The 22742-nt window shown below is 39.9% G+C and overlaps 2 protein-coding genes across 6 annotated transcripts in view; one reads left to right on the top strand and one right to left on the bottom strand.

Annotated features, from left to right (window-relative positions):
- Positions 1 to 8406, top strand: part of peli1b (pellino E3 ubiquitin protein ligase 1b) — a 48722-nt gene extending 40316 nt beyond the window's left edge. For both annotated transcript variants that reach the window (XM_042432877.1, XM_042432876.1), the window contains one exon: positions 3660 to 8406. In XM_042432877.1, the coding sequence (XP_042288811.1) occupies positions 3660 to 4238 (579 nt within the window). In that variant the 3' untranslated portion in view covers positions 4239 to 8406. The remainder of the gene's footprint in view (positions 1 to 3659) is intronic.
- Positions 8407 to 9324: 918 nt separating this feature from the next.
- Positions 9325 to 22742, bottom strand: part of ugp2b (UDP-glucose pyrophosphorylase 2b) — a 36532-nt gene continuing 23114 nt past the window's right edge. For all 4 annotated transcript variants that reach the window (XM_042432875.1, XM_042432874.1, XM_042432871.1 and 1 more), the window contains 6 exons: positions 21180 to 21313; positions 16718 to 17015; positions 15762 to 15959; positions 12522 to 12764; positions 12171 to 12275; positions 9325 to 11527 (listed from right to left, as the gene is read on the bottom strand). In XM_042432875.1, the coding sequence (XP_042288809.1) occupies positions 11420 to 11527; positions 12171 to 12275; positions 12522 to 12764; positions 15762 to 15959; positions 16718 to 17015; positions 21180 to 21313 (1086 nt within the window). In that variant the 3' untranslated portion in view covers positions 9325 to 11419. The remainder of the gene's footprint in view (positions 11528 to 12170; positions 12276 to 12521; positions 12765 to 15761; positions 15960 to 16717; positions 17016 to 21179; positions 21314 to 22742) is intronic.

Raw genomic sequence — 22742 nt, 5'->3', positions numbered from 1 at the left:
AGGCAACACGCCGGGCTGTCAAAGCTGTGTGTAACAGGACCTTGTAAGGGGATCCTCCGGCTGACGTCAGAGTCTCTCAGCCAACCGTGGCGCTCTCGCTGCCTTGTCAGCGTGGCCACCGGTAGTATGTGTCTGATTGGATTTAGGTTGTAGTCCGGGGGGTTATTGAATAAGATCTTTGTTTTAGACGGATTTCACCCAGAATCCTCTCTACTATCCCGCCTCTCCCACAACACCGACCACAAAACACATAGTGAGCTTGTCCGCGGTCTTTATCTGGAGTCCCACCTGTTTTATAGTCTGTCCAGCGCAGCACAAACGAGCAGCTCTGTTATCGCCAGCTGCCCTTTAAACATCCAGAGAGTTAACTGTGTGTATGTGTGTGTGTGTGTGTGTGTGTGTGTGTGTGTGTGTGTGTGTGTGTGTGTGTGTGTGTGTGTGTGTGTGTGTGTTATGCATCACTACAGAAACCGCTCATTATTTCACAGTTGATTGACAATTTAGATAGTCGACTGTGGGAAAGCATCTATTTTCATTATGTACGGTGATGGGGTTTAATTGCCATGCTGATTGCACACAGGGGTGAGTCTTCTGTCATTCTGGGTGATGATGATGATGATGATGATGATGATGTCACAAACACCATATCTGAGATTTTTAGATACATTTTGAAGGTTTATGTTAGTTTACAGACTTGGCACTCTGACAACATTTTCTCTGGAGTTTGACCTGCAGATGGTTCACACTTTACAATATACTCGACCTGCAATGATTAATTGATTAGTTGCAAACTATTAAATTAATTGCCACTATTAAGATGATTGATTGATCGCTTTGAGTCATTTTTTAGCTTCTCAAATGTGAATATTTTCAGTTTTTTTTGTCTTCTATGACAGTAAATTGAATATCTTTGAGTTGTGGACTAAACAAGACATTTGATGATGTCATCTTGGGTTTTGGGAAACAATAATTAACATTTTTCATTATTTTCTGACATTTTATGGACTAAACAACAAATCCATTAATCGAAAAAATAATTAACAGATTCAGTCAGTTTTCAAGCAAAAACACCAAATATTTGATGGTTCCTGCTTCTCAAATGTGATGATTTGCTGTCTTTTCTTGTCATATATGACAATAAATTGAATATCTCAACTTTAAAGACATCACCGTAGCCTCTGAGGAATTTTTTTTCTTTTTACATTTCATAGACTAACGATTAATCAAATATTCAAGAAACAAGAAATACTTGTCGGATAATGAAAATAATGGTCAGTTGCAGCTCGTTCCCTTTAATGCCTCACACAGTTACGACTACATGGTTCTTGAAATGGGAAAACCGCTTTAGTGAAGGTTAACATCTGAAGGACATTCTGACTGAATGGAAGGAGAACGTCGTCTCAGCAAGTTTGCCAGAAAGCTGTCTGGGCTACCCATAACTGTGTGTGTATGTGTGTGTGCTTTTTTTGTTTTGTGCATCCCGTGTCTGTAACCTCTCCCGTCCTTACACTGTTTCTACCTACCTATAAGTGATGAAATGAAGTGACGTGTTTATTTGATACAAAGCTGTAAACACCAGGTGATATTTAATAGTTATTATGAGCTAACGAGGAATCGTGAACATGTTCTTTTTCAGTTTCTGGACGGACTCACTCAGCCTTGCCAGAGGGGCAGCTGGTTGTCCTTCTGCAGTTTGACACAAGGTTGAAGCCAGCGTAATTAGGAATATCTTACAGTGCAGTTTGCACACACACTGGTTTTCTGGGAGCCTGCTGCGGGGAATGTGGTGAAGTATAATAAATGAGCAGAGTACAGTGTCTGAGCTCCTGCTGTGTTTAATAAAAGCGTTTGTGCTGATAAATGATTTGCTTCGGTGTAATTAAATTATAACTGTGTGTCGACGGTGAGAGTGCGTCTGCGTTCACATGGATGAACTCGGAAAACTAAGATCATTACACCAGAGTGAGGTTATTTATTGATCAGGCAAACGGTTACTCTTTTTTTTTTCATGACGTGGCGATAGGTTATTGATTAGAGGAGCAGAAGGTTGCCGGTTTGAAATCTGAGCAGAGGAAAAACAATAACAGACGCTGAACTCGTTTGTATCGTTCCAGTTGAGCTGCTTGTTGGGCAACAGAAGAAAGGCTGTGGTTTTACTGGGCAGATGTGAATGTGTGTGTGTGTGTGTGCGTGTGTGTGTGTGTGTGTGTGTTGCTACATCGCTGACATAAAGAGCACACACGTGCTCAGCGAACCTTCCCGGGATAAATGAAGGTTAAAAAAACTGTCACCGGGAGGGACACGTCAGCTCGTGGCAGCGTAGTGCTGCCGCCACAGAAATGTGTTTGCCCCGAGACACTCGGTGACCTCGACGTCAGCGTCAGCAGGAGTGATCTCATCAAAGAGCCCTGGGAGCTGCACTTCCCCTCATCTGTGTATCACTTTTTTAAAAATAGTTTGTTATGTCTTTTAGTTGTTTTTTTTTCTGTCTTTCCCCTCTCTCAGTCACTCTGTTTTTGTCTACATGTGGAATTTCCCACTGTGTCTGATCTGTGTACCACCCAAACTCAGCGCTTCTTCCACACTGTAGGTTATTAAATCTTCCAGCTGCTTTCTCTCGTGTCCCCCTGCTGTCGTCGTTTCTCCCCGTGTCATCTTGCCACCAGCTGTTTGTCCCCAGTCTGCTCTCTCTGTCTGAGGGTGAGAGATGGAAATACTCGTGTTATACTGACACCTGCTGTTGTCAGATGAGTACTGCAAACCTCAGCAACACGTCCGACAAACCGTCCAGTCACTAATCGGTTTATCCTATTCAGGATCATGTGGGGGCTGGAGCCTTTCCCAGCATGCATTTGGTGAGATGTGAAGTGGGACACACTGGACAGTCAATCTCAGAGGCAGGAAATAGTATGATATAAGTAATAAAACAACTGAGAATATCCCAGAGCCCAATATAGAATTGATTTGATTGTATATTATTTTACAGATCAGAAAACAATTGATAATTTTTTTTTTTTGTAATGGTTCAAGCCTCTTCAGTGTGAACGTTTTCTGCTTTAATTGCAAATCTTTGGGTTTTTGGATTGTTAACTGGACAAATCAAGACTTTTGAAGATGTCATCTTGGGCTTTCTGACCTCTTGGTGGACATTTTTCATTATTTTGTGGACTTAACGATTACTCAATAATGAAAATAATATTTGTCTGAATCCCTTATAAGTCATCTTATGAAGCTATATCCAGTATTATGAATTAAGTGAGACTGGAAAAAACAAAAATAACCTGAAAATAGAATAAAATAGAACATGTATTATAGTTATTTGTAGCCGAGCCAGCAGCAGGAGTTGAGGACTGGTAGTGCTGGTCAGTCAGATCTGAAATTACATTTGTGATCCATGTTGTGTTTTTGAATCTTACTGACTGTTGTGATCCTCTGATCACCTTGAGCTTCACCATGAGAGGTTTTGTGTGAAATGTCTCAACAACTATTACGTGTGTTCCCATGTGATTTGTCACAGATGTTCATGTTTTCCTCAACATGAATTGTAATGACTTTGGTGATTTTCTGACTTTTCATTTCACGCCATCATAAGTTCATCCGATATTTAGTGATCTGAAAGTGTGACCTGCTGTATGTTATGTTTCTGTCTGTCTGTCCAGGTGGAGACTGAGAGCCAGGAGCTGGTCGACGGCTCTCTCATCGACCTTTGCGGTGCGACCCTTCTGTGGCGCACTGCTGAAGGCCTGTCACGCACCCCCACCCTCAAGCACCTGGAGGCGCTGCGGCAGGAGATCAACGCGGCCCGGCCGCAGTGTCCTGTGGGTTTCAACACGCTGGCCTTCCCCTCCATGCGTCGCAAGGACACGCCGGACGAGAAGCAGCCTTGGGTCTACCTCCAGTGTGGCCACGTGCACGGCTACCACAACTGGGGCAACCACCGCGAGGAGAGGGAGGGCCGGGAGGGCCGGCACAGGGAGTGCCCCATGTGCCGAGCTAAAGGGCCGTACGTGCCGCTTTGGCTGGGCTGCGAGGCGGGGTTTTACGTGGACGCCGCCCCACCCACTCACGCCTTTAACCCCTGCGGCCATGTTTGCTCAGACAAGACGGCGGCCTTCTGGAGTCAGATCCCGCTGCCCCACGGCACGCACACCTTCCACGCCGCCTGCCCGTTCTGTGCCCAACAGCTGACTGGCGAGCAGGGCTTCGTCAGACTCATCTTCCAGGGACCCCTCGACTAGCGGGGGCGGCTTCCCAGCATCCTTTGGGTGAGGCAGCGTGGGGAGTTTTTTTGTTTGGACGCTGACCCTGATCTGCTACCCAGATTTGTTTTCTTTCCTCTGCAGTTGGAATATGAACTTTTTTCTGGACTTTTTGTCTCTTTCTCATTTTTAAGTGACCTTTGTATTGCTTTTTCATGAATGACAACAAAGATTTCTATATTTTCATGTGAAACCAGAGACACAAAAACCAAACAAAGAACACTGCTGGGTAAAAGTTTTGTGTTTGTTTCTCAAAAGAACTTTCAACAACAGTATTTATCTAAATTACTAACATACCGTAGTGCAAATATACGGTTTTTATTCATGTTTATTGTTGCAATATACATCTGTGTACATCTCTTAGAGCTAATTTAAACAAAGATGTTTATTTATGGCCCAGAAACCATTGCTTCATCCTTTATCTGTCAGATATGCCGATCTTCAATACTATTTAGCATTTTTAAGTTGAAAACACAGTATATTGTTGATCAGATATAAAGTTCTAGGTGTGTCCTGAGGGTTTCGTTCTGTGTCTTTCCCCACGTTCACCTCTCAGATCCGTTTGTCGTATTTATACACCCCGTCCTCTGGCGTGCTCTCACTTCGTGTAACGTGTGTTAACCCTTCAGTTGTCCTTCTCTCTCATTAGGCGTCACCATGGCCTTTTTTTCACATTCAAAGCAATAGATTTGGAATGGGAAACCTCCTAAAGCATTATGGGAAACTGAGTCTTTGCGGGCGTCTGTGTTAAGCCTGAATGACCGTTTTCCTCCCTTTAAAGTCCGAGTGAAACCTTTCTGTGGGTGAGTGAATCTGATCACAGGTTAGCCATGATATGTAGCTAATGTCACACGTCATGCAGACACACACACACACACACACACACACACACACACACATAAACTACAGACCTGGTCAAATACTTTAGTGGAAGTAGAGAGCAACTGTCAGCACAGAAACTCGTGGTACAAAAACAAGAATATGAATGAAAATGTCAGCAGAGCGGTGTGGACAGTGTCTGGTTTATTTTTGCTGTGATGTTTGGGGCTCAAGTGCACAGTCACAGTCAGATTAATGGTCAACATTTTGCCAGATACAGTATTCTGATCAGTATTAATCTTTGCATTAAGCTAAAAGCTCAGTTATGCTCCACTTTTCTTGTAACAACGTTTTTTAGCTACCACAGACATTTTAAATGAAGTGAATGACTTTTGCCAGTATTGTGGTAATCTATGAGTGACTGTGTGTCCTACTGGAGGCTGAAAACAACACAGCACAGATCCTCTTTACCATTTCAGGCATGTGATTTGCCATAATTACATGGATGCAAACGAGAAGTTGAAACAGTAGAAGGCATTTCGGTTTGCTTCTCTTCTTCTTCTTCTTCTTCTTCTATTACTTTAATTCTTATCATGCAAGAAGCTCCGTCCATCTGATAAACAAGACAAAAGACAACTGTAGCCGTTTGACTCAGGTTTGATGCTCACAAACACATGCATGGCTTCATTTCTTTAATCCAAGCTGCAAAATCCTCTTTATGGATGTGTGTGTGTGTGTGTGTGTGAATTTATCAGGGCTTCATATTAATTTGTGCTTTTCAAACAGTACTAAGGAGATCCTCATGGAGTATTTTAGGGGCGACGAATGTGCTCTACAGTGTGTGTACAAAATATCAAGGCTGCCTGTTCTTCTGTGAAAACTCTGATGATAACTCATATATTTATATATTCTAATAACTAATAACACACTGGCTGAATGATTCATTGCTTTTGTATCAAAATTGCAATTTGAAAGAGGATGATCTCACCAGCTGTCCACTGTGGCCGACAGATCGATTAGTGGTAATGTTCGGTACAAGCCTATCTTATTTAAAACTATGAACCAGACCACAAATAAAGACCTGGAGTTCAATTAACATTTCATTTTGTGAGGTGGCCAAATAACCAAAAGAAACCATTCTCTGCTGTCGGGTTTAATACGGTCTGTGCACACATTGGCTGCTTATTTATTTCCTCCTAACCAGTCTGTCTGAGAAAAGTCAACTTTTATGTGAACTTGGTTGATTTTCTGAAGAAAAATCGACCAGTTTTTCCCACCTTAATGCTAAATTATTAGTTGTTTTTATATCAAAATAGCCATTAGAAAGAGAGCAATCATTTTATCACAAGAGAGGGGATTTTATTTATTTATTTTTATATATTTGGGGGCATTTTATGCCTTGTATTTGAAAGCGAAATGACAAGAAATGAGGGGAGAGATTGATTAGGAATGACATTCAACGAAGGATCCCGACCAAATGTAATACAGAGACGCTACAGTTCAGTTCTTCACCTGAACCCACCAGGGATTACCTGCTGATGACTTTAATTATAAGTTGATTATGATTATGTCACATTTCACCAGCTATAATGAAACCTGTCAATAAATTTACTCAGCTGTAGTTCATTAACATCGGAGGACTTAAGTAACAAGCAACTGCATGATTTCATCTGTTTCTGCGAATATAAAAAAAACAAGACACATTTGTGATAAAGGTTGGTACGAGCGTGTCTCATGTAAAACTATGTAAACCACAAATAAATACCTTGAAGTTTATTTATAGAAAACGATCGCAATATAAATCTTAATCACAATATTGGTCTGAAATTTTATATTTTCCTCAAATCATTCAGCCACGACTGTCCTCTCTTTAAAATCCACGTCTACAGTCAGACAGAGAAGAGACAAAAACAAACATGGCATATTTATTTTTGTGATCAATTTTGTATTGATTTACAAAAAGCAAAGAAAGGACGACCCCCCCCCCCCGCCCTCACTAATATCAGCCACAACATCTCAGAATGATGACATCGATACTGTGAACGTCACAGCGATCGAACTTACTTAATGTCTAACAGCACTTCTTAAAAAAAATACAAAAAATTAGACTTGACATGCTGAAGAAAACAGAAACAAACAAGAAATAATTAAAATAATGAATTTTGTAAGCCAGCCTGTACCAGAAGCCCTTATAATGCTCAGAAAAATAGAAATTTGAGCATCTATAATTCAAGGAGGTGGAGGAACTCTGAGGAAGATTGTGTGATATGATGATAAGCTCCACAACAGCTACTAAATGGACCTTGTGGTGTGTTTGTCACCGTATGCAAACTGTAATTTTTCACTTAAAATGCCAAAAATCATCAAAACAGTGAAGTAGTTTGTACTTTTTTACAGAAGCTCCAAACCACATAAAGCAGATTGTTAAAAAAAAACGTCTGTAAAGAAGGCAGTCCTGATATTTTGCTGATATTTGGGTGTGATAAAGCACAAATTAAAGATTCCCGCTGCGTTACACACAACACGTCGCTGCAACGTCGCTGCGGTTCGTCCACTTCTTCTCATGAAGCCACAGGCGGCGTAAGAGCGAGACACACACTCGTACTGTAGAAACTCTCCAACAGTGAAGCAGCTTTACTGATCAGAGTCACTTCCAAACTGACAGAAACAGTTCTGCATGTGAGGTCTGAATTCAGTCAAAAACTGCAGGTATCAGTAGCGTGTGTGTGTGTGTCTGTGTTTGTGTGTGTAAGAGAGAGATTGTAATTTATGTGTCCATGATGATTGTATGTGTACAGTTTTCAGTTTGTGTGTTCACTCAGTAGTTCTCCATCGGTATCCCCCCAGTGCTCGGACTGCAACACACTAACTCACCTCAGGGAGAAAAAAAAAAATTTACCTGTGTCACATCTACACACACACACATCCACACACACACACACACATACAGCGCTAAGGTCCTCTGAGGATACCTCATCAGTAAAAAAAAATCTCCACCCTGGATTTTGTGTCTCGCCTCTCCTTCACTCAGTCTCGTTTTGTTTCATTGACTCTCGAGGCACCGTGTCTGTCTCTCTCTGTGGATATAAAAGTGTGTGAGTAAGGGCTCCACTCTGTCTCTGTACTGTTATCTCAACCTAGTTTGTTTGTTGTTTTTTTACACAAAGACATGTCCATCAAGCCGTCCCACCTCCCTCCACTCGCTCTTCTTCTTCTTCTTCTTCTTCTCCTCTCCGGAGTCTCCTTGTGCTTGTAAAGGCGAAAGCAACGAATGTTTCCAGCAAACACTTTTTTGTAATAACTTTAAACAATAAAGTGTTAAAAGTGACACATTTCTCTGTGTACTGTTTATGTGTGTGTGTGTACTTATATTACTAATGTTGAGGGGACATATATATGATTGTCACATTGTGGGAACCAAGTCCCCATACGTATATATTTCGGGACGGGTTCACAATTTTTCAGAACATGTTTTTCTTCCTGTTCATACTGACCGTTAGAAGATCCCTTTATAATGCACTTTCAATGTAAGTGATGGGAGGCAAAATCTAGTCCTCCTTCTGTGCAAAAATGTATTTAAAAGTTTATCTGAAACTAATATGAAGCTTCAGTCGTCCAAATGAGTCAAATCAAGTAGATTTCTTTCAACGTTGCAGTCTTTTTAGTGCCAAAGTCCCTCTTTTTGTTACTATACTTCCACCACAGCTCAACAGGGAAACACAAAGAGGGAATTTGATGCTAAAAACACAGTAAATGTGTCAGATATCCACTAACTCAGACTGCTGAAGCCTCATATAAGCTCCAGATAAACTTTTAAATACATTGATTACAGCGAGGAAAGCCTCTTTCACTGTTCATATGGACACCTGACTGTTGTTCTCCTATAAAGAGGAAGTACGGTGCACATTTCCAGGTTTGGAAATGTGGACCTGGAATATCGTTGCATCATTTGCATTTAAAAACTCCTTATTTTATGTAGCCCCTCAGATCAGCCTCTATCTGAAACAGGCTGTTTTAGCTCCTGTCTCCTACTGATGAGCCCACTCTGTTGTGATTGGTTAGCTCCTGGAAGCTGCCCCTCGACAAGCTTCCTACATAATCACTACATACTCTAATTTCCATTTGTATTCTGGCATGTATCAATAAGTTAATTTTTTTAATGGTTTGGTCATCTCAGTGGAAATGACACTGGACTAAATTCTTGTTCTGGATGAAGTGACTGTGAAGACACAACAGATGACACACGTTCAGTATTTCATATTGCACTTTATTCAGCTCTGAGGAGGCAGAACTGGGCTGAGACCTCGTCACTGTCACAGATCAACACTTATTGCTTTCAGGCTCCTGGTCCGCAAATATGTCAGACCCAACTCAAGTATTCTCACACTGAAACTTTGTGTGCATGTTTTAAAAATGCTGACTCTGTGTCTGTGTGTGTGTGTGTGTATGTATGTGTGTAAAACCAACACTGCAGATAATATTGCACCTCCTGTCTTGCTTTGTGTGAAGAGTTAATGCTGGATGGCGGGATGGACAGAGGCAACAGGAGAGGTTTGACACCGAAATGGAGGCATCAGGTTTCATAAAACATGTGAGCACACATACTGGATAAAAACAGAAAATAACGCACAACACTGTGATATTTTCCAACATCATACAGGGACTGTACAAAAAAGAAAGGCCTTCAATTTAAAGCGATATAATTTCAGTTATTACATACATTTCATGACATTGTGATCTTGCCTGGATATGATCATTACAGTCTTCAAACAGGAACATCATGAAAAAGCTCAAGAGCAACAAGCAGACAGAGGTTGTTTAGGCATCACATGGGTAACGTTTTGTTTCTCCTCTATGGCACAAACTCCTGGGAGCTTCTCAGGTTATTCTGGACACTGGAGGTGTAAATATATCCAGTGGAAGTATGTTCTACGCTCTATTTAGTGGAAGTCACAGTTGTCATTGCTCTGGAAAAATATTAGCAATTTATTTCTTGGCACAGACTTCACTTCAGGCTCCACTAATTCCTGTTGTACTGTTGTTGTCCTGTAACTGAAAGCTGCTCCAGTCAGTATCTTTATATCAACAACAGCTCAAATGACTACACGTATGTTGAAGGTTTCACAGAGAATTATCACCCGACTTTGCGGTTCATCTCTTCTCTACAGAGCATTTTACTGTCTTTCAGCTCTGCACCAAACTGCAATAACCAGCTGGTGAACACGGCGGAGCGTTTAGCAGGTAAAGAGACAGATATTTTTCTCAAGACTTGAAAAGTAGAGTAAATTTTGGATTAATAATCATCAGGTGGGAAGATACAAGACCCCACGTAAATGCTAATGTTGCTCTTTGTCTGTGTAAATAGGCGACTGTTTGCAATATCAACTTTATAATGTGATAATCAGTATTAGCGCTGTGTTAACAGCTTGTTCTGCACAAGTGGGCAAAAATTTATAAATCCGAAACCTTATATAACATGATTTTGTTATGACAGTTTTGGTGAGACAAGCTTTTCACAGTGGCAACAATTTCTGGTGGATGATCACGCAAAATTGATCAGAAGGGTTAATTTGTCTGAGGTACACTTATTTATTATATTTTTATTTGACTTATTAATTTTATCTTCTTCTTATTATTATACTGCTCTGCGAGTGTAAATGGTTGTGTATTTGTATGCATGAACCCTGTGATAGACTGATTACTGACTGATTGCACATTATTCCAGTGATTTCTTTCATGTAACAGCTGCATTTTGGATCCATAGTAAGTACTAAAGTGAAGTCTCTGTGCTTAAGATAAACAACCAAAACTCTTCCATAGCTTTACAATCCATGACTTTACCTCTTTATGTAAGTACACAATGTGATTGCATTAGCAGTGCTGTTAAGTGCACAATGAGGATGACGATTGTTCTTTGATGTCTTGTTAGTATCCCTAAATATACTTTACAGTTCAAGAAAAGTAGACAATAAATCTGATTTGTTGTTTTCTCTCTAACATGAATATACTTACATTATAGGCTAGTGCTGAGCTCATAATCTTTTAAAGTGGCAGCCATGACTAGCTCATTATTAATACAATTAGAGGTTTATATTATGTTATCAACAGCCTCTAGAGGGCGGTACACCCCCATCTTCCACCATGTAAACTACTTCCTAATGTTGGGACTGCAGAGTAGCACTGCACATGCAATCACACACAGCCTTCAAGGGAAAGCGACATCCTCTTAACAATCTGTTGGTGTCGGGTAAACATGACAAACAGGTCACATGACTGGGATAAAGCTAGCTGGGTCACATGATGAGGGCGGGTGGCTGAAGTTGGAAGGGGTGAGAAAGGCCTCAGTGGTCCAGGATGCGAAGGTTACCAGATACGATCTTGTTCTCGAGCATGGAGCCGGCTGGAATATCGATCCGATCGCCGTGGTTGGCGATGATGATGACGGTTCCCTGTAAGGGGGGGGAAGAGCGATGGCTTTTGTTTAGCAGCACATAAAAAACAAGCGCAGTCAGACGTGGAAGGGTGACATGGTGACATTTTCAAACCAGGATTTAATTAAAGCAATAAATCAATGACAGGCTCAGCAACCTGCCACCACGACCTGTTTCTTTCAAAGACTTGAAAGCTTCTGTTACATTCACTCGATGGTTTTTGCATCACCTTTGTTAAAACACACAACCAGATTATAATCTCTCAGGATTACACTTCCTTTACAGAGAAAGGTCAGTGAAATTATAAGATTTATCTCTGCCCAGGGTGTTTCTGCACCACATGAATGAATATGAAAACTAAAAGAGGCAGCGAGTCAAAATCACTTGAGGTTTGAGGCCATTTTAAGACCCACAGTGCACCTCTAGCATCTCGTAGCATCAGCGTGGGCACCAGAATAAATAATGCAATAGTCTTTCTGGGTTATCACACTGCACATTTAGAACAAATACAAATTTCATGTTGTGCCATTTGAGCCCCTGAAACCTTTTAAAACCCAAATGTAATTCATGAGTCTACAGTGATGCTGGTTTACAATACAGAGATCTCCATAAAGGAAAATTATCTTTTTCTTTAAAGCTTCATTTAAGTGAAAATGTTTACCTTGAGCGAAACGTTTTTCCCAAAGGTGACGTCTCCAGACACAGTCAGGTGGTCGAGCTCCAGCATGTCAGGGATGCTCTCGAAGCGGGTCAGATACTCCTGAACCTGAACACAGACACAGAGAAGACAACAGTGTTTTAAGAATTAGGATCTATTTAATCACTTCAGCCCAGCGGATCCTTCAGCAAAACATTTTAACCCACAAATAATACTTTAAATTCTAGTTTGGACAATAATATCAAATAATGTCTTTCTGACATCTAGAAATTTTTGCATTTGAGGACACAGAGGTGCAAACTTTTAGTATCAAACACGTTTTTACATTTTCACCGTCTCCATACGGAGCGTTACCTTGGTGAAGGAGCTGCCCAGTTTGACGTGCGGCGTTGTTGGGAACTCTCTCTTGGGGCTCATGGTGAGCGAGCCGGCGTCCAGGCTGTACAGGTTGGACATGACCAGCAGCAGGTCGGACGTGGTCTTTACAGGCAGGAAGCGGCTGCGGGGGACGTTGATGCCCATGGCGTTGTCGAAGCATTTGATGGCGGCGCCGACCGCCGTCTCCAGCTGGATGACGTTCTGCCCGCCGTCAAGCGTCTAAAAGCAACCAAACACATGAGAGAGGACATGTTTGTTGATGTAGGAAAGTAACATGGTTGTTTTTTTCACCTGCTTGTGCAATGAGAGCACTGATTCCTATCACTAAGAGGAAGTTACTGCTCTCTCTTTCCGCTTTCCTCGTCTCTCACAGACACGTAAACCCACTTGTGCAAGATTTGAATGCATTCATGAACTGCAAGGAACCCACAACAAAACAAACACAAACCGTAATTATACATAAAGATAAGTGACTGTTAAGATCAACATCCAAGTTTCATTTTAAAATCCTTTTACATAAAAAGCTTAATTGTGTTGTTTTTCCTAAAATATTTGAATTATTACTCTTAAACTGTAAAGCTTATGCAGTCTGTTGATACCAATGAAATAAATTTGAATTTGTTATGCAGCAGCTCCCAAACAGTTTTGCACTGAAGCTACTTTATTTAAAACATGTCTGCGATTCACTGTGAACACGATTACTCAATAATAACTGTCATCTCTATTGGTAAAAACCTTGTTTCTCCAAAAATGGCAAACATCCAGAACGTGGTAGTAGTTTTCAGCAACATCAGCAGAGTTTTAGACATACTGGTCGATCCACCACTTTGGTCCAGACTGAAATATCTTGATAACGATTATATGGATTGTCATGTAATTTTGTACAGATATTCTTGATTCCAAGAGGATGAATCCTACTGACTTCTGATCCTCTGACTTTTCCTCTTATGCCATTAACATTTGTGATTTTGAGTAAAATGTCTTGACAACTATTAGAGGAACTGCTATGAATGCCTCACAGAGCTGCTAGTATGGCCGTTGTTAACTCCTTTTTTTACTTTGGGAAGTGAAAGGTAACATAACAACATATAATGATATCATGATCTGGGTCTCAGGTGTAGCTATCAGAAGGATTTATGTAACACTCACCACTCCACGGCTGCTTTTATCTTAAGTGCCTCTCAGTACCACGATTGCACATATTTCAATATGTATGGGGGCTATAATGGGAACGGGGCCCTTCTAACTCTGCAGTTTTAGTGCTGCACTCTTACCTAGATGGGACCACACACTTACATAAAGCCTCACAGCTCTGCGCGGTTATCACCAGTTACGTAACAGTCTCTATGTCACAGTGTGCGATTCTGTAGCCGAGAGCTAGAAAATTACATCTAGAGACCCGGAAAGCAATAATCAGGAATGAAGCTGGGATGCAGCGGTGAATTTATTACGCTGGTTACAGGGTTGCATACCCTGAGGAGAACAACCAAAATAACATCAGCATCATCACATTAAGTCAAATTTGTTTGCTGCACTGCTTTTAAGAGGGCGGCTCCGTCAAGAAAAGAGCTTTAGGGAGGCAACAGAGGATAAACATGTGCAGGGAAGACATGCAAAATTGGGGTAATCCAAATCAGAAAAGATATCACATATACTTTTTGAAATCTTCACTTTTCTTTAACAACTCTTTGCTTTATTAAAAAGAAATGTGTAAGAAAACTGCAGCTGCTACAATATGTTTTTTTAACACACTTGGTCCTCAACTGCTCTGTAGAATAAAAGACAACTTTAAATTTTTACATCTTTGAAGGAAAATGTTTGTGTGAGATCCCGCAAACAAACATACTCTTTTCTTTCTCAGCACAAACAGCTTCAATTGGAGTCCAAGTGGGGCAGATGAGTCACCAGAGAGGTGACCAGAAAACTGGATTGGATTGAAACTGCTTTGCCCCCCCCCTCCCCCCGACTCTGCTCCCTTGTATGCAAAAACCTCACATGACAACAAAGTGAACACAGAGAGGCTTTAAAATGTGGGTTTATGATTTTTTCAGAAGTGCGGCTCTCTGCAGAGGAGAGTGGTGCTGATATCTCTTCTTAACGTCGCGCTGAAATAGGACAGGTGATATCATTCTGGGAGGTCGGCTCGTTACCGAAAGTAAATCTATTTTGTTTCATCTGAGCACCCCGGTGTGCTTCCCTCTTTGAAGTGGCCCCCCTCAAGGCTTGAGACTCATACATGGCGAATTATTACAAGGACATTTATGAGTCATTTCACTTTGATGGCCTCCATAATTTATTGGGGAAGGGAAGGGAAGAGAAATAGACATAAAGACCAGATTGTCATACAGAATGGACATATATACAGTTTCACTAATGCACGAGAGGATTTATGTTGTTGTTGAAATGACGGATAAGACTTATTTGTCCTGATGGATTCTGATGTGAAGCTGCTTTTTTCATAACCAACCGTAAGTATCTCCACATGTGATAGATGCTTTAACTTTAAGCCATAGTTGTTTTTTTTAATGTGTTCTAAAATTAAACTCTTCTGGTATTTTTTTTGACATTATTTCTAATGTCTTTTATTAATTATTCATCTGAATCAACAGTGAACCATACTACACTCCATAAACATGAGAGAAATGAAAGAAACACGCTGTCTTAACCATTATAATGTGGTTGAATGACTTAACTAATACTCTACATTTCACAGCTGTTTAATATTTCAGAGTCATTACTGTACAAACATTAGTGAAAGACATGCAGAGAAACTGGGTTGATTATGGGGACAGGTATTTTATTTTAATGTTTTATTGTGTTTATTGTTTCTATGTTTTTTACTTGCTGATTGAATGTCAGTAGATACGTTCATGTCAGTATCAGAGTTATCGTGATTTTAAGATTCTGAGTTTTCTGCCAAATGTGTCGTTCATGGTGATTAAACTCAGATTTACATTTAATTTCATGTTGTCAAGTCGCAGTATTTTTAACCGTCACTCACTCCGACCAACTCTATAATCATTCAGCGGTCTTGAGTTGTCCGATGACGTGAACAAGTCGTAAACGTGGGAATCTTTGTCATCCAAACCACATGACCTGACCGCAGCAAATACTCTTCATTACACAAGCTTTGGCTTCGTAAATATTAAACTGATCAACAACTGAAACTGTTCCGCACGTCGGTGTTCGACTGTGTGTTCTGTATCGTGTACTCACCTTGGGGTTGACTATAATCTCCATGTCCATCGCCTTCTGTTCCTGCAGCCTCTTGATAGCGGCCAGAGAGATCCACAGGTTGTTGGTGTTGAAGATCTTGAACTTTGAAACGGATTTGAACTCGTCCACATGAGCCTTGGGCACCTGGGCGATCTCCAGCAGACGCAGTTTTCCATCGTACTTGATCAGCGTTCCACCCTGAAAAATCAGAGACAGCAATTTTATAACATGTGTTACTAGAAACTGCCTTTGTTTTCCCTGAGAATTATAATTTTCATAATGCCACTGCATTTTAAAAAAAAAAAATCGCTGGTGACAATAAGTAACAGATTTGAGCATCATTGAATCTCCTTCATTTATTACACCTGCCTTTGAACTTGGTTGTTGGCATGTAAAGGATCCATAAGATCAGGTTTACAGACCAGATCAGCTGCATCATATATTCAATTATTAATATCACCTTTTGCCATTTTAGCTTTTTTTCCCCACTGAAAAATCAAAGGGTCAGTTTACCCAAATTTCAAAAAACCAGTGGTGTCTGGTGCATGCAGATAGTTTTGGTTTTGGATATCTCAAAACCTGGGCATGAAACCAAATATATCTGCATGACTAAATACTGATAAGACCAAGTGAGAAACAACTGTGATAATTTTCATTTTCAGCAATGAAACACTGAGATTAATCTCCATTTATTCTGCAAAAAAGACAAATTCTGTTTAAATGTGAAGCTCTCTCTTTACATGATATAACACACAGTACAAGTTAATTTGTTCTGGTGATGTTAGTACAAAGACACCTTTTAAAATGACGCAGCACAAACTGATATGTAGAACAAGACCACATGTAAAGAAACAGAGCAAATAATGTAACAGTATCACTCCAAAAACTATAACTAAATATTTGAACTCCAAACTGAAACCCAGTTCTCTTCCTGCTCCTCCTCCTCCTCTACATACCTTGACGTCAGCGCGCGTCTTGTCCGTCACCTCCATGATGAACTCGCATCGCTTGCCGTTGGGCTGGCTGACCAGGTGGTGCAGGATGTGGAGGTCCACGGTGGCTCCCAGGTTGTCGATGTTGGACACAAAGATGTACTCCTTTCCTTGAGCGATCAGCTGGTCCAACAGGCCGGAGTTGTAGAAGCTGGCGTAGATGTCGCCGTGACCTGGAGGGTACCAGCCTTCTGCGCTTTGCCCGGTCATACTCAAGTTTGTTGACACAGGGAGGAGCGACTCTTTGTTGATGCGAGGATACCTGAAGAGAAGAAGAGTTCATAATAAGATCAGACACACTTTTACTGGTGTATAAACACTCAACATTCAGCTAGATGGTAACTCAATATCATAAATTAGTGTTGTTCATTGTATCGTACTGTAATGTGATAAAACTGTCATAAAGATAAGATCAAACTCATTGATCCAAGGAGGGAAATAAAGTAGTTCATAGTCGGTAGCACCAACTTTAGTTCAGGTCTACTAAACATCATTTAACTCTTATATCTCTAAAGGTATCAGTTGCCATGAGACGTCATAAGATCTTGTTTTTAAGTTTAAATTATAAAATTTCAAGACTATAGGACCAGGCTCAACTAAAAAAACCTAATATAACAATTTGATTTAGTGCAATAAATTTAAATGATCATTTTGTTTTTGAGGATCTCTTATGAACAGTTCTGTATCTGTTTCATATAACAATAAGAAGGTTGTTCTAATAAAAGAAATCTCACTACATGTTAATTAGATAAAACAACACAAAGAGAAAACAGCGTGAAATCTTTTTGCTGCACGTCTGAGGTGAAACCTTGACGACTCTGAAACAAAGCAGCGTGCCGAGTGCCATGTCAGTAGATTTGTTTTTATATCACTGCAGGACTTCAAACGCTGCCAGAAAGTAAACTTTTAAAAGTTTTTTTTTTTTTTCTTTCTGAGAAGGCAGATGAGGCAACAAGCCAAAGGGACCAAGCCATCATCGCTATGTGCATTAACTTGATCAAAGGGTTTCTAAGAAGGATCCGCGTCAGGCTGAGTTAACAAACCTCATCGTGAGGAAGAGCACTGAGTGGGAGCCGCCTGCGATTTTGGCAGTTTGAGGATATTTCAGAGTGCAGATGAGCTGGTCAGGTGAGAGCAACTGCAAGAAAGAGGCACCAAGGCCCTTTTTAATGGAGGATTAATCCCAGCCAACTGTTCTGGAAAGATATTTCAGATGAGTGGTTTTGATATGAGCTCATAGAGTTCAAAGGCTTTGTGCCATCTCAGACTCAAGTAAGAACATTTTGTTGCCTCCACAAAGATGTTTTTCTTGTATCCACTACTGCTACCTTAAAGGGAACAGTGACTCTTCCCAGGGTCCAAAAGGACACAACTGTACATCTTATCAGAGGATCACTTGGATTGTTTGACATAAGTATTAATAACAATTGAGTTGTTAACTGATCTTGGCGGTGATTTTCCATTTTCTCATGCCTCCAACATAAGTTGTGGAGCGTTTTATCTGTCCTGCAGTAAAGGTATCCGGAGAATAAACATATTTTAGTTAACATTCAAAATTCAAATTGTGTCTTTAAGGCCTTACAATTATGTTAAATGCATTCCTTACCTCAGAAAACATTATTTAAAAAATATTTCTGGATATTTTTACACCAGTTTGTGTTTTTTCTTCTTCTGCAGCCTTTTATGATGCATTACTGCCATCAATACCAACTGTCAGACTTATGTTTGACACCCTGAAAACCACCAGTTTGCACAAGACACAAACTTAATGGGGACTCACTCATTAAAACATTACAGAGTACATTTAATGTCATATATCATGAAGTCTGTTTAAACCTTAAAGGGGTGCTTGATGTACTCCATTTAGTGCGTCACTTCCATTAAGTTGAGGGACGTATCAGAGACAGATTTTTCAAAGCTGAGATATCTTGAAATTTACTCTCTAATGTGGGTCAAGCTCCGAAAAGACTGGATCCTACATTCCCCATAATGCAACTGTGCTATTTGTTAGATCCTCCCTCAGGTTTATAACGCAGGCTTTCTGTGATAAACATTCAGTCTTCAAACAGAGATAACATGGACGACATCATCAGTGTTTATTGTTTTGTTGTTCATAAACTGTATATATGAGTTTAAGGATGAGAAAGTGGGAGGAATACTTCTTCCTTTTCCAACATGTAATATTTACTTTGTGTTGAGAGTTGGTTTCTTGTATAGGTTTATTTCATTTTATTGTTATCTGTGTTTTGTTTTTATCTGTTTTTTTTACTTTTAAATGTTCAAAATAAAAACAGACTGACTGACTCCTTCCAGGCTGGATAACACTCTCTGTGATGATCTTTATGTGTAAAATTGGTGGAATTACCCTTTAATGATTCCTGTCTTCCTGTTAAAGAAATATTTCTGTTCTTTTCATCTGACAACCATCCATCTGTTGTACAACTGCAGATTGTTCTCAGTAATTTGTCTACAAGTAAAACTAAACTTTACCCAATGATCAATCACAGCTGGAGGGAATTTGTGGTTGTTCGAACTAATTTGGAGAAACAGGCTGAACTGTTTTTTGGGGGAAACTGAAAATCACTTCCTGTAAGTGTTCAACAGCTGAGTAAATCATATTTAGTAAAGGTCAAACATACGCAAACACAATGATACTACAAGGAAGGAAGCAAACTGATTAGTGCAGGGATCCGTAGGATATGCAACACACACACACACACACACACACACACACACACACACACACACACAAGGAAGTTGTTGGGGTTCTTTTTGAGATTAATTCCACCTCACAGAAGACATTCAAATATTAACACAACAATGCTGAGTAACAGGTTGTGTTCACTCTGTGTTTGCATGACTCTAAAAGGGTGTGTGATGTATTTATATGAAAATGAAGCCGAACGTACAAGAGATCAAAGCAATTTAGTCTGTTCTCACGCATCTAAAATGTATCTTTTGTATTTTTATTTTATCTGCGTCATTTACTCCATTGTTTTTGTTACTCAATTTGAGAAAACGGCTTTATTAGTTATATTTAAAAAGAGCTTAAACAACTAGCTAATTGATTAGTCAATCAGTTCATTGACAGAAAATTAATCAGCAACTATTTTCACATCGTTTAAGTCATTTTCTTATAGCAAAAATGACAAATATTTATTGTTTCCAGCTTCTTTATTATGAAGATTTGCTGCTTTTCTTTGTCACACATGATAGTAAATTGAATATATTTGGGTTTTAGACTGTTGATCAGACAAATCAAGCGATATGAAGGTGTCATCTTGGACTTCAGGATGTCGTGATGGGTATTTTTCTCTATTTTCTGACATTTAATAAACCAAGCGATTAACTGATTAATTGACAAAATAATCAACAGAATGATTGCAGCTCTAAACAGGATTTGCATTTAAAATAAATTTAATTTTCCAGATCTTTGGAGCACAAATGTTGAAATAAGCTTTAAAAAACAATCACAAACAAACAAAGCGCCAGACCTCTGAATGTGACTGCTGAGTCTATTCATTCTGCTCGTACCTTTGGCAGGTAACTACGTGGTTCTTATTGGCTGGTGAATAATGAAAGTGGCTGGAGAACGTCTGGATTTGTCCGGTGGATAAAGCAAATTGTTTTCCCTCATCAACTGGAACACCAGATAGAACGACGTGCAGCAGAGTTTAATTTACCTTTTATGAATTACTGTCACAACCTTTACCACGCACTGTTTGTTCTTTTATTGATTGACATTTAACTGCTTTCTCTGTGCTGACATTACAACCACCAACACACTGCCGTCCAAAACTGCTTTGTGCTACACGCCTTTCAGCACACAGTACATGCAAGTGCTCTAAAAAATTCAAGGGAAATAGCAAAGAAAAGCAAGTTCCACTTGACTGACAAACTGGAGACATTAAATATGAATGTCTTTCTCCATATGTTACATGACATTTCCTGTCTGGATGCCGCAGTTCTTGACAGTCTGAGCACAGAATCAGGAGCAGAACACAGCAGGCGATTGTCCGCTGGCTACTCAGACACTGAATTTAGACTAGTTCATTATCAGAGGAGGTTGAGTTCAGTTGGCGTGTTTCGGTTCAATACTGCTAACCGGGAGTGGAAGTGTCTCATACGTCTGACAACACTGATACTGACTTTTGCAGTACGACTGGAGCTTCAGCGCACACATTTTCTTGGCCGTCTTTGCTGTTTAAGGTGTAGTGTGACAGGAAATATAACCTGAATCAATATAATATTAATCAGGAGTGTGTGTGTGTGAAAGATTTACATTTACAATAAGTGAAATAACAGTTTCAGTGTTTAATTTCCTACATTGTTGACCTTAAAGAGTCAAATCCTTCTAGTTGGTTTGAGTCCTCTTTCACTCGACATGACATTTACTCGTTTACGTGTCAGTAACGTGTTCTCTCACCTGCTCTGGTTGAAGGTGTGTATCTTGACGCGGTGGTGTGTGTACTTCTGCAAGATCTTCTTTGTGTCTTCATCTGTGTTGAAAGAGTTCATGAGGACCAGGGGCACATCTGTGTTGTAAGTCTTGTTCAAGTGCTGTGGGAAGAATAAAAAAAAAAAACAAGGTTCAAGTCATAGATAATGCAGATTGTCAGACATCTCGAGGGTCTGAAGGAACATTTATATATATGCTTTGAGCTTCAGATATAATCCAGACCAGTATGATGGTGGGGATGCAGGTTTTGTTAAGTGGCTGAAAGACTCCAGCTGAAACATCTTTTCATGGATGGATTATTAAGCTCTTATGTGAATAAATGAGATGTTCCTGTAAGAAAATAGAACTAATCATACTGAAGGTAAATGAAATGAGATTATAGTATGTAATAATGAAAGACAGGACACTATAGTAAGCAGTCCTTTTGAATACAGGTATGTATGTAGGTATTGTATGTATATGTAAGCATTTGTACATGCAGATGTACAGTATATCTGCTGGTGTTGGTATGTTTTCTTTCGTTCTTTGTGTGTTGTTTTTTTTCCTACACTTTGCATATTAGAGAATGTTTGTATTCGTTTATATAACAAAATCAATAAAATACTGGATTAGTCATAAAAAAACAAGGTTAAAGTTAATTCTTCTTGTAAATGCCCCCTTTTTTTGTTGTTGTGTTTAATTGATGTGTAAATCGTCAGTTACAAAACCAACTCCAATGTGTTTGAGTTGCTGGATTAACATGTAACTAATACTGAGGAGAAAAACTGCCAAAGACACAGCGTCCGTCCAAACAATAACTATCTAATATCTAATAACTAACCTAACTCGATGATTAGGTCAGAGTGAACCGAGACCTAAGCAGAGATGGAAGCATTTTCTCTTATCTTTATGGAGATAAGAGAAAATTAAAGTGAGTAGAAGAGGACGATGATAAAGTTGAGCAAGAGTTGAATTTCCCGTGAGAGAAAACAAGGAATGAATCAACTTTTCTTAACTTTCTTGTCTTTTAAACATTAAGTAACCAGGATGGGTGTTGGCCCAGATGTCCAGACACTTCACATCAGGCGTACCCGAACACTCATCTCTCATTTGCTAGAGTTATAAAAGTGGGTAAACTGTGTGTAACTTTCCAACACCTCACTGTGTAAATGTCATGACGCTTCAGGATGTAAAAGAGCTCAGTTTAAATGATGCACCCCTCCTAATGCTCACACACGCATCGTAATGTATGACAAACAAAACTAAAAATAAAAAGGATTACAGCAACTTGCTTTCCAGTATGTTGACACTGGGTGTGTGGAGAGGCCGACACAACCAAAGGCAAAGACAGGAGGGATGACTGTGACCGTGAAAGAAAGGAAAACCAGCTTGATCATTTTTCCACAGTTGAGTAAAGCCTCACTGTTATGGAGAACAGTGCGTCTCTTGGATACACTGGTAATCTTAAAGCATCTCTCTGTGCAATTTTCATACTTCTTCAAATGTTTCTTTTTCTGTCCAACCAACAGTCCACAACCCGAAGATTTCAAG

This window comes from Thunnus maccoyii, chromosome 14 (assembly GCF_910596095.1).
Source record: "Thunnus maccoyii chromosome 14, fThuMac1.1, whole genome shotgun sequence".
Classification (NCBI taxonomy): Eukaryota; Metazoa; Chordata; class Actinopteri; order Scombriformes; family Scombridae; genus Thunnus; species Thunnus maccoyii.
This window is presented reverse-complemented; position numbering and strand designations above follow the sequence as displayed.